At 36.4% G+C, this 14390-nt stretch overlaps 3 protein-coding genes across 3 annotated transcripts; all 3 read right to left on the reverse strand.

Annotated features, from left to right (window-relative positions):
• Window positions 1–55: 55 nt before the first annotated feature.
• Window positions 56–3809, reverse strand: LOC125275313 (free fatty acid receptor 2-like). Its single transcript, XM_048202145.1, has 3 exons — window positions 3553–3809; window positions 2540–2618; window positions 56–2451 (listed from the first exon to the last, which is right to left on the reverse strand). The coding sequence occupies exon 3, from the start codon at window positions 2381–2383 to the stop codon at window positions 1490–1492; it is 894 nt and encodes a 297-aa protein (XP_048058102.1). The 5' UTR covers window positions 2384–2451; window positions 2540–2618; window positions 3553–3809; the 3' UTR covers window positions 56–1489.
• A 1110-nt stretch (window positions 3810–4919) lies between these two features.
• On the reverse strand, window positions 4920–8730 carry LOC125275311 (free fatty acid receptor 3-like). The gene has a single exon (XM_048202143.1). It carries the CDS (start codon window positions 6418–6420, stop codon window positions 5449–5451), a length of 972 nt encoding a protein of 323 aa, XP_048058100.1. The 5' UTR covers window positions 6421–8730; the 3' UTR covers window positions 4920–5448.
• Window positions 8731–11694: 2964 nt separating this feature from the next.
• On the reverse strand, window positions 11695–14320 carry LOC125275312 (free fatty acid receptor 3-like). Its single transcript, XM_048202144.1, has 2 exons — window positions 13873–14320; window positions 11695–13788 (listed from the first exon to the last, which is right to left on the reverse strand). The coding sequence occupies exon 2, from the start codon at window positions 13718–13720 to the stop codon at window positions 12794–12796; it is 927 nt and encodes a 308-aa protein (XP_048058101.1). The 5' UTR covers window positions 13721–13788; window positions 13873–14320; the 3' UTR covers window positions 11695–12793.
• Between the last annotated feature and the right edge of the window lie 70 nt (window positions 14321–14390).

Raw genomic sequence — 14390 nt, forward strand, 5'->3', positions numbered from 1 at the left:
AAAGACAAGCACACGCCAGAGACCTGAGTTTGATCCCCAGTGGGATCTTAACATTATGGGAGTTTGCTCTCGTCATTATTCTTTTTTGAACCTGTGAATGAGTGTCTAATGGTTTTAACTGATCTCGGGTCAGATTTATAGGTTCATTATTAATGCATTTAATTGTAATACTTGTGTGTGTATAATTCAAAAAGGAGAATGATCGTTAATTGCTTTTAATTGACCTAGCCCTGCCTAACAGTCTAACACACAACACAAACTACATATAAATAAATTAATAAAAGAGCACACATTTTACTAAACCTTCATATTGAATATTATTTAATTATTTGTAGATTATTTAATCGATTAGTTTTTCATAAAACATTTGCACTTGGTTTGCAAAAGGTGAGTTTGGGCTGAGTTTATTTTGCATTATATAATTTTGAGCAGCAGGTGAGGCCAGCTGTGGTGTTCTTAGCTCTTCAAAACAGTGAATCTTGTTGCGAACAGTGTTGATGGTAACGCATATCAAGTAACTTGAGTTTTGTAATCAGATTACTAAAAGTAAAGTAATGCATTACTATTCATAAAAAGTAACTAATGCAATTAGTTACTTTTTTAGGAAGTAATGCAATATTGTAATGCATTACTTTGAAAAGTAACTTTCCCCAACACTGGTTGCAAACCAATTGGTTCAAACAATTCAGATTTCCAAAAGCTTTGTTTCTCCCATTACTATACAGACAAAAAAAATCACAAACAATTTGAAACCTCCAAACTTATGAAAACTGCTTCAAGTTCATTGAGCAGGCTCTTGGTTTCCACTTTATATCTTGGTTTCCACTTTATACCCCCCTTGGGGTAGGATCTTTTCTGCATAAGCTGTCATTACATAAAACAAAATCATGTACAGCACTTTTATGTGAAGTTTAGGATACAATATCATACATTTGTTTATTTGCTTTGTGTAATTTAAATAGAAGTAGTTTACAACAATACATTGCTTTAAAGGGATAGTTTACCCAAAAATAAAAATTCTGTCATCATTTACTCACCCTCTTCCAAACAGTAAGACTTTTGTTCATCTTGAGAACACAAGTTAAGATATTTTTATTGAAATCTTAGCGATTTCTGTTCCTCCATAGTCAGCTACATAACTACCTCTTTGACACTTTAAAAGGTTCATAAAGAGATTGTAAATCTAATCTATACACTGAAAACCCTAACGCTCAAAATAATTAATTGACTGGAGTAGAGAAAACTCAAATTAAACAAATTAGTTCAATCAAATGAACTTTTATGAGTATTTAGATTTTTTTTTCCTTTTGTGTTCAAGAAATTGACACATGTTTATATGGATGAAATCTCAATTCATATATGGATTAGTTTTATGATCTCATTATGAAATTTTTGAAGCGTCAAACTGGTAGTTGCATAGACTGTCAATGGAGGGACAGAAATGTCTCAGATTTTATTAAAAATATCTTCATTTGTTGTTTTGGGTGAACTAACCCTTGAAATTGGCATAAAACTGAATAAAAGCCTTAGCACATACTTTGATCACCCTTCTCATCTCCCTAGATATACAGAAAAATATAATAGGATCATAACATGCGTTCAAAGTGCTAAGAGTTAAAGCTGTCATGCGCCACTTTGGATTTTCTTTTTTGATGAAGCCTACTAAATGTGATATATTGAGGGGTGCAAAACTACCGGCAAACACAAGGAGAGTCCCCAGTGCCAGTCCAATTGCCCGGAGTTTACGTTGTCGCTTGATGAGAGGACGCTTTAACAAAATACAAACGAAATTCATGTAACAGAAGCAGCAGGTAAAGAGGGGTAGAAAGAAAAACACCACTGCCAAACTCAGCCGCACTGGGAGCAGTTGCCTGAGCTGTTCCTCTGTGAAGTTACTGTAACATGTCTGAGGTTCTGTCACTACTTCTTCAGAATCTATGTATGCTGCCTTGTAAACAAATATAAAACTTACTCCAACAATCACCCAGATGCCTACACATATAGGTACTGTGTAAATGATTCTCTTCGGACTTTTATACTTGACTGGAAATGCTATACACACATAGCGCTCAGCGCTTATTGCTGTCAAGAACAGGCTGCTGGAATAGAGAGGAAGAAAGAAGACGAACAGATGGAAGTGGCACAGGAAATGGGGCATGTTCCAAACCATGTTATCTGCAGCCTCTTTCATCTTGATGGGCAGGAAGGTGAGAAAGATGAGGTCAGAAATAGTGAGGTTCAGCATCAATATGTCAATAGGGATGGGTTTTCTCCGAATCTTGTAAATGCATGAGTACAATGCCAGTGCACTGTTAGGAAACCCAATCAGGAATGTGATGATATAAATAGCAAGATACACTGCTGTAGGTGAATCTTCTGACATTGCTGTTGGCTTGTGGTAATGTTCTTTACTTTAGAAAACAGCCCTGCAGGTTCTTCAGAAGACACCACCTGTAATATATACATAAACTAATTTTAGATGTATTCTCATGTTTTTTTCATTATTATTATTATTATTAATGTTTAATTTGGGACTTACCAAGAGCTATATCTCTGTTATCAGTCTTGATCAAATCAATGGGCACCTTTGATACACAGTTCCGTGATATTCAAGCCACCTAGACAGCAAACTGTATATGATTTGCATTCATCACATTTTGTAAACATGTTTAGAATTGAGCCACTGTTTTCATTCTTTCTTTTTTTTCTTTCACTGAAGCATGAAAGCAAACAAGAATGAACCTCATTGGTTCTTGCACACGTCAAGCTTGAGCTTCCATTAACCACAACTGATGTGTGAGTTGATGAATGTTTATATGTTAATAAAAGCCTAAATTCAGTCTGTTCATTATTTAAAGCAATTGTGTCACTTCAAAAAATTGGACTAAAATGCTCAATTCATATGGATTAGTTTAACAATTTCTTCATGAACTTTTTGAAGCATCAAAGTTTCAATTACACCTGTTTATGGAGGAACAGAAAGCTCTCCGATTTCATCAAAAAGATCTTCATTTGTGTTTCGAAGATGAACAAAACTCTTATGGGTGTGGAACAACATAAGGGTGAGTAATTAATGACAGAATTTTCATTTTGGGGTGAATTAACCCTTTAACAAATACAACGTTTGATTTCCATAATGTAGTAGTAAGCTTTTTGAAAAAATGCTGTACTGGTAATACAAATCAATTGAATGTGCGAACAAAAATATAAAAGAAATTAGATAAATGAAAATGTTCATTTAGTTCTTTATACGATCAGGTTTAGGCAAACAATAAGTATCAACCATCAGATTCACTTTTAATTTATAATTCAATATAATACTCTGATGCATTTATAAAAATGACAATGGTGAAAGTTGATGTTAAAGTAAAATGCAAAAAAAAAAACATACATATCAACAGGGTAACATTATAGAACGTTTGTCATCTTAAATTTGACTGTTATCACTGCTCTGTTTTTATAGACTTTAAACACAATAAATAATTAAACGGGTTTATTCCAGTCCAACATATCTTCAAAAACATCAAAAACAACATAATAGATTATACTCACCAAGACTCTTCAGGTTATGGCTTAGGCTTCCTTCTCATTTTAAATACTAACATTTAACATGCCTATTTATTACATCTCACATTTTCCTGGTATGTATCTAATTGCAAACCGCAGACTGTCATGTGGGCTTTTGTCCACAGTTATTGTGTAATGTAAAAATAGATGACCATGTTTTTTTTATTTTTTTTTTCTGATCCAGATCCGAGGCCTGCAAAACCAGTAAAATGTAGAGGTGTACACACAGACACAGACACAGACACACACACACACACACACACACACACACACACACACACACACACACACACACACACACACACACACACACACACACACACACACACACACACACACACACACACACACACACACACACACACACACACACACACACACACACACACACACACACACACACACACACACACAGAGGTTTGTTTTGCTATCTTAATGAGGACATTCCATAGCCGTAATGGTTTTTATACTGTACAATCACATTCTATCCCCCTACACTACTCCTACCCCTAAATCTACCCATCACAGAAAACATTCTACATTTTTATATTTTTAATAAAACATTGTTTAGTATGTTTTAGTATTACAGTTTTTTATAGACGCTAGGACACATTTCTCAATACTTAGGTCACTTTTGCAAAACTCTTCACACAGTTCTCCTAACCAACTTTCAGCTTGGCAAAGCAGTTCATTTCACATCCAAAATGCACTACAACTACCAAAACACTTCATTCAGGTCTCAAATCAACTCATTCTTCCAGAACACTAGCAAAGGTTGACAGCCGACAAACACACTTTGTCACCCACAAAACAATGACCTAAAAAACACTAACAACATGTAGCATTATACAATGTTTTCTTGTGTAAAACAAGGACATATCTCTGTTTATAATTCACTGCAATATATGTTACTGGAATGAATCAGACATGATGCAGAATTCACCAATATTTTATGTCGTTTATTTATTTTTATTTTTTTGCACTGAGTAATTCCAAAATACAAGAATTTGTATACACACCATCCACTGATACAGATACAATTCAATTGTTTTTATAGCATTTAATTTTAAGATTTAAAATATATTTCATTAAAATATTACTGTAGGAATGTAGCAAATTGCTCTTATTCAGTTTTGTATTATGTTATTGTTTTGAACATAAGTTTAACAGTTTTGAAAACAGTATGTAAGCATGTGCAAATTGGCCTGTACGTACAAAGAGTTTTGGCAGTTGTTGTATCTGAGTGAGAAAAGAATTCATGAAATTTGAGAGATGTGGTCATTGAATGCATTTTGTGCCAAAGCAACGATAATTGATCCTCAGTTTAGCCCACATAGACTTCTGTTGTGCTCACTGTGTGAAGAGTTTTGCAAAAGTGACCTAAGTATTGAGAAATGTGTCCTAGCGTCTGTAAAAAACTGTAATAATATTTACAGAATGATTGTTTCACAGAATAGTTACAAAGACATGGTTCATTAGTATCAAAAATGTTCTATAGATCTTCTCACATGTTCAAAGGATCTACCAGATATTACTATTTTACAATATTTACTAACTATATTTATTTACAATAGTTTATATTTTTGGTTAAAATCACTAAAAATGTAATTATATAATACAGAGGCAACCATTATTGAATAGTGGAAGCTGTGAAAAAAAAGAAAAAAAAGCTAAATTTTAAAAGAATGTGCACTTTCTCATCCAATATCTTTAATGGCCACCAAAACATTATCTTGCAGCTCATATCCTTCCCCTAAATGTGTCTGGGTGACGCACACTTAAAAATTCCATGTTCTCACTTGTTCCATGAGTGTACCTTTATCAGGTCACCTTTATGGACGGGTCTGCTTTGTTTGCTCTTGCTTTGTCATCTTTAGATTCTCAGTGGCTTATGATTGACAAAACATAGGTAGTTGTTGTTTGAGGGTTCCTGGAAGCCCTACTGCAGTAATGCTGATGCCACATCTTGCATGATGCGTCCCTTCGCTTACAGCAAAGTCTGTCCACCAAATCCCTCGGCGTCCACGGCGAAAGCATCAACATAACCACGGGCTCTAGAAACACATTGCAGGAGCTCGAAAGCATGGCTTCACTTCTCCACCCCACATTAGTGTACAAGACAAAGCCCACCACGTGAGAAACATTGTAGGGTCCATAACAGACCACAAACACTACTAATGTGGAGAGTGCAATGGCTAATACCCTTCTTTTCCCACCAGAGGGCAAAGAAGAGTGTCTGACAAGCACAAGGCATCGCAGCGTGCAGAATGCTGACAAAACAAGCGGCAGAAGGAAGAGCAGCAGCGCCATCTCTAGGCGTAACGGCACCAGCACTTCCAACTGCTCCTGGGTGAAGTTTTCATAGCATGCGGAGACATTATGCTCTGATAAAGACACAAAATGTCCCCCTCCTTCAGCAAGATAAGCAAAACCCAAGTGTAAGAGCACTACAGCCCACAAGATGGCGCTCACCAGGCAAGAAGTATGGACCCTGCGGTAGAGGTTGTAAGTTATGGGGTAGGCAATACTCAGGTAACGGCCCTTGACGACTGCTGTGAGGATCAGACTCCTACCGTAGACCGAGGAGAACAGGAAGAAGCTGTAAACAGGACAAACCTCAGCTGGAAGCGCCCAACCATGAAGAACCATCTCTGCCACTTTGACTGGCATCCACAACACTAGAGCGAGATTTGCCACACATAGGTTAAGAGCGTAGACTACATTGGGAGTGGCACCGTGTTTTCGAGCCTTACGGATGTACACGAAAAGAACGAGCAGGTTGCCAGGAAGTCCAAGCAAGAAGGTGAAGAAGTAGTCCAACACTGAGACACAGCTGGATGCAGTCAGCTCCATTTCAGATCAATATCTAGATTTGTTGCTCAGTTAACAAAAACCAGATACTCCTTTACTCCTTTCCAGTATTCCATTTGGAAGAATAGCTGCAAAATGCTGAACATTGTCCAATCTGTGTGAGGCAAAAACAGATGAAAACAATGAAGAAGTTCGTATTCACAAGAAAGTTTGTGTTTATTTAGAAGACCGGGGAGAAAAGGGGTCAACTTCCTGCAGAGTTTAGTTCCACACCTGGCTGTAACCTAGTGTCCTTGGTAAGTTGGTTCAGTTTCATTTAATTACAGTCAGAACTAAACTCTGCTGGAAAATGGGCTCTCCAAGAACACAGAGTATTTATTTCTATAGCTTAAAGGGATAGTTCACTCAAAAAATACTGCATTTTTGGTGTCCTGTCCCAGACTGGAGTGATCACCAGTTTTTGAGATTTATTTTTAAAAAGCCTACAAACACATCCTGCTTGTTACCAGAACAATCGTTTAGTGATTATTTTCACCAACAGAGGGAGCTACAAACTACACTGATTACTTAGAGTAGCGCTGCTGCTTTATCCATGAAGAGCTGAACCTGGATGAGAGCGGAGCAGTATCATTTCAGTTATTAAAAGAGACACCATTATCAGTTTCAAGGTAGTCACATACCAACTATTCAATGTTACATTAAAGTAATATCTGTATGTACTATGTAAGAGGGCCTGAACAGTCTTGCACGCAATTTTAAATGTTCCCTGTGTTTTTAAATGTTCCACCATCACAACTCGCAGTACCCCACTTGTGCTAAATGCGGGGTAAGTGATTTGCTTCAAAAACATTTTTTTATGCTGGTTGAAAGTCTCTTCACATCCCTACAGCAATCACTAAAGTGGTCTAAATGTATTTCTATCTTCTGTATAAGGCGTAGGACCATAAAATGTTCGTCCAATCATATCCCTCTGTCCGAGGGCTACAATAGGATGTCCTACCTTCCTGTCAACATATGTTTTTACATACCCTCACACACCATGTTCCCGCAGACATCATACGTCATCAGTGTGTTTCATGCTATTCAGAGTTAAGACAGTCGGCAGTCACGAGCACCACAACTGAAACAGCATCCAAGTTTTACAGAGCCATTCCAACGAATGGGTGACATTTGCCTGTTGTAACTTCTAACTTTTTAAAATCTTTTTTCAACACTGAATCTATTAACACACATATTCACTTTTCTCAGGTAACTTTATCAGATTATCCGGAGTCAAGCTTAAAAGAATATATAATATATCTGGCATCTAACTAATACTATTAGTAGCTACTCTTTCTAATATTAAATTGTACAGTCTTACAGACCAGAATGCAAAATGTAAAAATGTACAATCTGAAATGTTTTCTTATTTTAAAGATGCGGAGCTTCTCATCCAGTGTGCGAAAGTTCTACAAATTACGCCCCAGTAGCACCACCCCCGCCCCTCCCCCAGGCCCACCTTTTTTTGGTACGTTCTGTGATCCATGCAGAAAGCCAGTCCCTCCAGAAAAACGCGGAATATTTTTGTGATTGTTGCGGGCTAAAATGCTTGATTTTGCGGCACGTTTTCTTAAAAAATGCGATGGAATATGCGGGATATTTTTGCAATTTTATGCGATGAAATTGCGAGAACTTGCAAAAACTGCGGTTTGATGAAAAACAGAAAAAAATAAAAGGTGATTCCCCCAACACCCTGTTCTCACTAGGCTACTACTTTAATGTAAAGAGTAATTTCCTATTACTTCCTATGATAAGCAAGCATACTAAATCACAGAATATTTAAGTTCTCATTCTGTTTTATTTCAGACCTTAATTAACACATGGCTCAAACTTACAAAACATTGAGTCAAACAAGTTCTGTAGTTTTACAAAAGGAATGTGAGTTTGTAGAAAGGCGCTATATAAAATAAACTTATTATTATTAATATCCAACAACTTCTATAAAAATGAATAAATAAAATATTTTAAAAATGTGTGCTTCTTCCTGCCTGCTTCCGCTGCTGCTTTAACCATCCTTGGCGGTGGCAAAGTGAAAGTGGTTTCCTAGCGTCAACACGCAGTTGCACGGAGTGCAAAATATTTTGCCCCCACTGTCATGTAACACACCGGGAAACTGCTTCGCGCGGTCTTTTGCGCTTATTTTTATTGGCAAATGAGAATGATTTGTGTGCTTCATCATGGTTTCATAGTTTGCAGATGATGTTCACGTCGCGTAATTACGTCACTTCACAAGGTTCCCATGGCAATAGGGGGAAAATAATGGCGCTTTACTAGTGTGAAGTAAACGCAACATTTTTCAACTTTCTGCTAAGATATAGGTGACTTTTTTGCAACAAAAATGCAGGGATTATGAAATCATACTAGCCCCGCATATATTTTGCTTGCTGAAATCGGCAATTTATGCGGCGAAAGTGCGGCGTATTTGAAAAAAAATGCGACCCCCGCATAAATATGCGGACTTTGGCTGATTATGCATGAAATCAGGCGATCGCATAATCGCGTTTTTCTGGAGGGACTGGAAAGCACATAATTTGTGAACAAAATGAGACTATCAATGCACAATAATGAACAAATTAGGGATAGTAAAGATCCACTTCCAAACGTACAAAAACAGCCAAGATTTAGGGACTAAAAGTTGTAATTACTGCATACAGTATTTTCACAGTTTGTGAAAATGAAAATATTACATGCAGTTAGAAAATTATTTCTGTAATGTGTTTTTGTAATGTCATTATTTTGTTATAATACTGTTATAATCCTGTTTGCTATTTGCAGTGTTTACTATTTGCTATTTTTCATAGTATGATGAGTTGTATCTATTAAAACCAGTTTGGGTCCGTTTGACCCCATTTTTAATACCTGTTATTACTTGTATGTAATAAGTGAGATTTCAATGATATTTTGACCACTGAACAAAATGGTTTACATTTCAGAAATCTGGTCACCTCAAATTAAAAAAAAATAATAACAATAAAAGAGGTCAATTAAAATCTGTTAATACAAAACCAGAAGCTTTTTATATAAAAAAGCTTGCATTTGCCTAAATATAAACCTTGCAAACTGTGAGAATGTTTCTTTAAATTTGAACTTATACCACCCACTTGTATTATACACACTACATGAGTAATTACATAATTACTTTTAACTGGCCTAGCCCTGCCTAACAGTCTAACACACAACATGAGTTTGGGCTGAGTTTATTTTGCATTACATAATTTTGAGCAGCAGGTGAAGCCAACTGTAGTGTTTTGAGCTCTTCAAAACAGTGAATCTTGTTGCGAACAGTGTTGATGGTACACACATAACAAGTAACTTGAGTTATGTAACCAGATTACTTTTTTCAAGTAACCAGTAAAGTAACACATTACTTTTTCAATTTACAACAAAATATCTAAGTTACTTTTTCAAAAAAGTAACGCAAGTAACTTTTTCACATTTATTGACTGACAGCTCTCCTGTCCCCATGTTGAGAGAAATAGGGTAGGCTAAGTGCAGAGGTGTTGTGTGCGCTGTGTGAAGATGATAGTTATTGTAGTTCTAGACTAAATGTGAGCATAAATTTACTCATCTCACTTGCTTGAAATCATTCAAAAACAGTGAAATGCAATCTCAGAATTTTATGCAAACCTGTAATAATTAACTGTATTAAATTACACAAATATACTTTATGTATTTAATCTCACTTTTTTAATCTGTGCTGATGACCTTCAATGATCTAATTTAATCATAATAATCAAATAAAAAGTGACTTTAGATTAGATTTAGAAATAAGAGTGTTGAACTTACTTCTCCTGTATCCTATTCTTCTTTAAACCAGAATGGCAGCACATCTGAAAGGTTTGTTTGAGCTGCGCCTGCTACTAGATGTGAATTTGCATTTCCTTCAGCCTGAGGCTTATTCATTTAAGTTTTGGTGTGAAAGGGCCTTTACATTTGCCAAAAATAGAATTTTCTTGTTGTTATTAAAAAAACAAACAAGCAAGCCCAGCCCATGTGAGAAAAAGTAACGCAAAATTAAAGTTTTGCATTACTTCGCATAAAAAGTAACTAACGCAATTAGTTCTGTCATGACAGCTCTCAGAGTGTTTGGCATGGTAATGGGTATGACAATGTAGATGTACATTTGGTCTTGATGGAATAGATCTGCTATGCAGCTGCTGCTGTTGATTATTGCTGCTGCTGCAGAGCAAGTACGGGACTTGCTAATGCCAATACATACACGACACACTGCTGTGAGCAAGTAAGACATGCTGCTGCTGTACAATATAACGTACATGAATAACCCGTAGCAGATCTATACAGGTGGAGCTGGGGAAGGTGGAGGGTTTCTGAAGCATGCTGCACTGCTAAGCAAATGCTAACTCATGTATTTAAAGGTGCCCTAGAATTAAAAATTGAATTTATCTTGGCATAGTTGAATAACAAGAGTTCAGTACATGGAAATGACATACAGTGAGTCTCAAACTCCATTGTTTCCTCCTTCTTATATAAATCTCATTTGTTTAAAAGACCTCCGAAGAACAGGCGAATCTCAACATAACACAGACTGTTATGTAACATGCAGTGTTTGCATATGCCAGCCCATGTTCAAGGCATTACACAAGGGCAGCCAGTATTAACGTCTGGATGTGCACAGCTGAATCATCAGACTAGGTAAGCAAGCAAGAACAATAGCGAAAAATGGCAGATGGAGCAATAATAACTGACATGACCAATGATAACATGATATTTTTAGTAATATTTGTAAACTGTCTTTCTAAATGTTTCGTTAGCATGTTGCTAATGTACTGTTAAATGTGGTTAAAGTTACCATCGTTTCTTACTGTATTCACGGAGACAAGAGCCGTCGTTATTTTCATTATTAAACACTTGCAGTCTGTATAATGCACAAACACAACTTCATTCTTTATAAATCTCTCCAACAGTGTGTAATGTTAGCTTTAGCCACGGAGCACTATCAAACTCATTCAGAATCAAATGTAAACATCCAAATAAATACAATACTCACATAATACGATGTATGCATGCAGCATGCATGACGAACACTTTGTAAAGATCCATTTTGAGGGTTATATTAGCTGTGTGTACTTTGTTTATGCTGTTAAAGGGAAGCGCGAGCTCTGTGGGCGGAGAGCACGAGAATTAAAGGGGCCGCACAGCATAAATCGGCTCATATTTAATGATGCCCCAAAATAGGCAGTTAAAAAAATTAATTAAAAAAAAATCTATGGGGTATTTTGAGCTGAAACTTCACAGACACATTCAGGGGACACCTTAGACTTATATTACATCTTGTAAAAAAACGTTTGATGGCACCTTTAAAGATGCAGCTCATTGGCAACTACAGCAGGAACCAATCATCTGTGTCCTATAGATAATGTGATTATGAGCAGGTTGAGTTAAAGGACCTATTAGCCTGCCCATTAGAGTTTCATGCCAGAACTTTGTATTTACTTGTTTAGGGAGTAACGCAACATTGTAATGCATTACTTTTAAAAGTAACTTTCCCCAACACTGATTGCGAACCAATTGGTTCAAACAATTCAGATTTCCAAAAGCTTTGTTTCTCCCATTACTATACAGACTAAAAATCACAAACATTTTGAAACCTCCAAACTTATGAAAACTGCTTCAAGTTCATTGAGCAGGCTCTTGGTTTCCACTTTATATACTGCCTGCTGTGAATGTGTAAACTGATTGACAGGCAGAAAGCACCCCAGAAGCCTTCTGATGGGCTAAATGAAGAAACTAACCATGACCCACACCACTTTAATTGTAGATGCTTGCAGACACTACTGTCGCAAAGATTGGTGTGATGCCTTTTTTTCCCTTGGGGTAGGGTCCTTTTCTGCATAAGCTGTCATTACATATAACAAAATCATGTACAGCACTTTTTTGTGAAGTTTAGGATACAATATCATACATTTGTTTATTTGCTTTTAGTAATTTAAATAAAAGTAGTTTACAACAATACATTGCTTTAAAGGGATAGTTCACCTAAAAATTTAAATTCTGTCATCATTTACTCACCCTCATGTAATTTGAAACACGTAAGACTTTTGTTCATTTTTAAACACAAGATACTTTGTAAACCCTACCGCTCAAAATAATTAATTGACTGGAGTAGAGCAAACTCAAATTCAACTAATTAGTTCAATCAAATGAACTTTTATGAGTATTTAGGATTTTTTTTTTCTTTTGTGTTAATGAAATGGACGTTTATATGGATGACATCTCAATTCATATATGGATTAGTTTTACGATCTCATTATGAACATTTTGAAGCATCAAACTGGTAGTTGCATAGACTGTCAATGGAGGGACAGAAATGTCTCAGATTTTATTAAAAATATCTTCATTTGTTGTTTTGGGTGAACTAACCCTTGAAATTGGCATAAAACTGAATAAAAGCCTTAGCACATACTTTGATCACCCTTCTCATCTCCCTAGAGATACAGAAAAATATAATAGGATCATAACATGCGTTTAAAGTTGTTAGAATTATAGTTGTCATGCGCCACTTTGTATTTTCTTTTTTGATGAAGCCTACTAAATGTGATATATTGTAGGGTGCAAAACTACCGGCAAAAAAAAGGAGAGTCCCCAGTGCCAGTCCAATTGCCCGGAGTTTACGTTTTCGATTGATGAGAGGACGCTTTAACAAAATACAAACGACATTGATGTAACAGAAGCAGCAGGTAATAAGGGGTAGAAAGAAAAACACCACCGCTAAACCCAGCCGTGTTGGGAGCAGTTGCCTTATCTGTTCCTCTGTGAAGTTACTGTAACATGTCTGAGGTTCTGTCACCAGAGGGCGCTGATTAGTGGTGTTGGTGTTGTCGGCTTCATCAGAATCTATTTGTGCTGCCTTGTAAACAAATAAAGAAGTTACTCCAACAAGCACCCAGATGCCTACACATATAGGCACTGTGTAAATGATTCTCTTCGGACTTTTATACTTGACTGGAAATGCTATACACACATAGCGCTCAGCGCTTATTGCTGTCAAGAACAGGCTGCTGGAATAGAGAGGAAGAAAGAATACAAACATATGGAAGTGGCACAGGAAATGGGGCATGTTCCAAACCATGTTATCTGCAGCCTCTTTCATCTTGATGGGCAGGAAGGTGAGAAAGATGAGGTCAGAAATAGTGAGGTTCAGCATCAATATGTCAATAGGGATGGGTTTTCTCCGAATCTTGTAAATGCATGAGTACAATGCCAGTGCACTATTAGGAAACCCAATCAGGAATGTGATGATATAAATAGCAAGAAACACTGCTGTAGGTGAATCTTCTGACATTGCTGTCGGCTTGTGGTAATGTTCTTTACTTCAGAAAACAGCCCTGCAGGTTCTTCAGAAGACACCACCTGTAATATATACATAAACTAATTTTAGATGTATTCTCATGTTTTTTCATTATTATTATTATTAATGTTTAATTTGGGACTTACCAAGAGCTATATCGCTGTTATCAGTCTTGATCCTTTGATACACAGTTCCGTGACATTCAAGCCACCTAGACAGCAAACTGTATGATTTGCATTCATCACATTTTGTAAACATGTTTAGAATTGAGACACTGTTTTCTTTCTTTCTTTTTTCACTGAAGCATGAAAACAAACCTCTTCTGGAAACTCAAAGGTGCTGCATAACACACAAGAATGAACCTCATTGGTTCTTGCACATCAACCTTGAGCTTCCATTAACCACAACTGAATGTGAATAAAAGCCTAAATTCAGTCTGTTCATCATTTAAAGCAATTGTGTCACTTCAAAAAAATTGGGCTAAACTGCTCAATTCATATGGATTAGTTTAACAATCTCTTCATGAACTTTTTGAAGCATCAAAGTTTCAATAATGGCTGTCTATGGAAGGACAGAAAGCTCTCCGATTTAATCAAAAAGATCTTCATTTGTGTTTCAAAGATGAACAAAACTCTTATGGGTGTGGAACAACATAAGGGTGAGT

The sequence above is a fragment of the Megalobrama amblycephala genome, linkage group LG9, assembly GCF_018812025.1.
Source record: "Megalobrama amblycephala isolate DHTTF-2021 linkage group LG9, ASM1881202v1, whole genome shotgun sequence".
NCBI classification, from domain to species: Eukaryota; Metazoa; Chordata; class Actinopteri; order Cypriniformes; family Xenocyprididae; genus Megalobrama; species Megalobrama amblycephala.

Excerpts from the sequence above, each read along its gene's own strand:
- LOC125275312 (XM_048202144.1), bottom strand. The coding sequence starts at position 13,720 with ATGTCAGAAGATTCACCTACAGCAGTGTTTCTTGCTATTTATATCATC.
- LOC125275313 (XM_048202145.1), bottom strand. The coding sequence starts at position 2,383 with ATGTCAGAAGATTCACCTACAGCAGTGTATCTTGCTATTTATATCATC.
- LOC125275311 (XM_048202143.1), bottom strand. The coding sequence starts at position 6,420 with ATGGAGCTGACTGCATCCAGCTGTGTCTCAGTGTTGGACTACTTCTTC.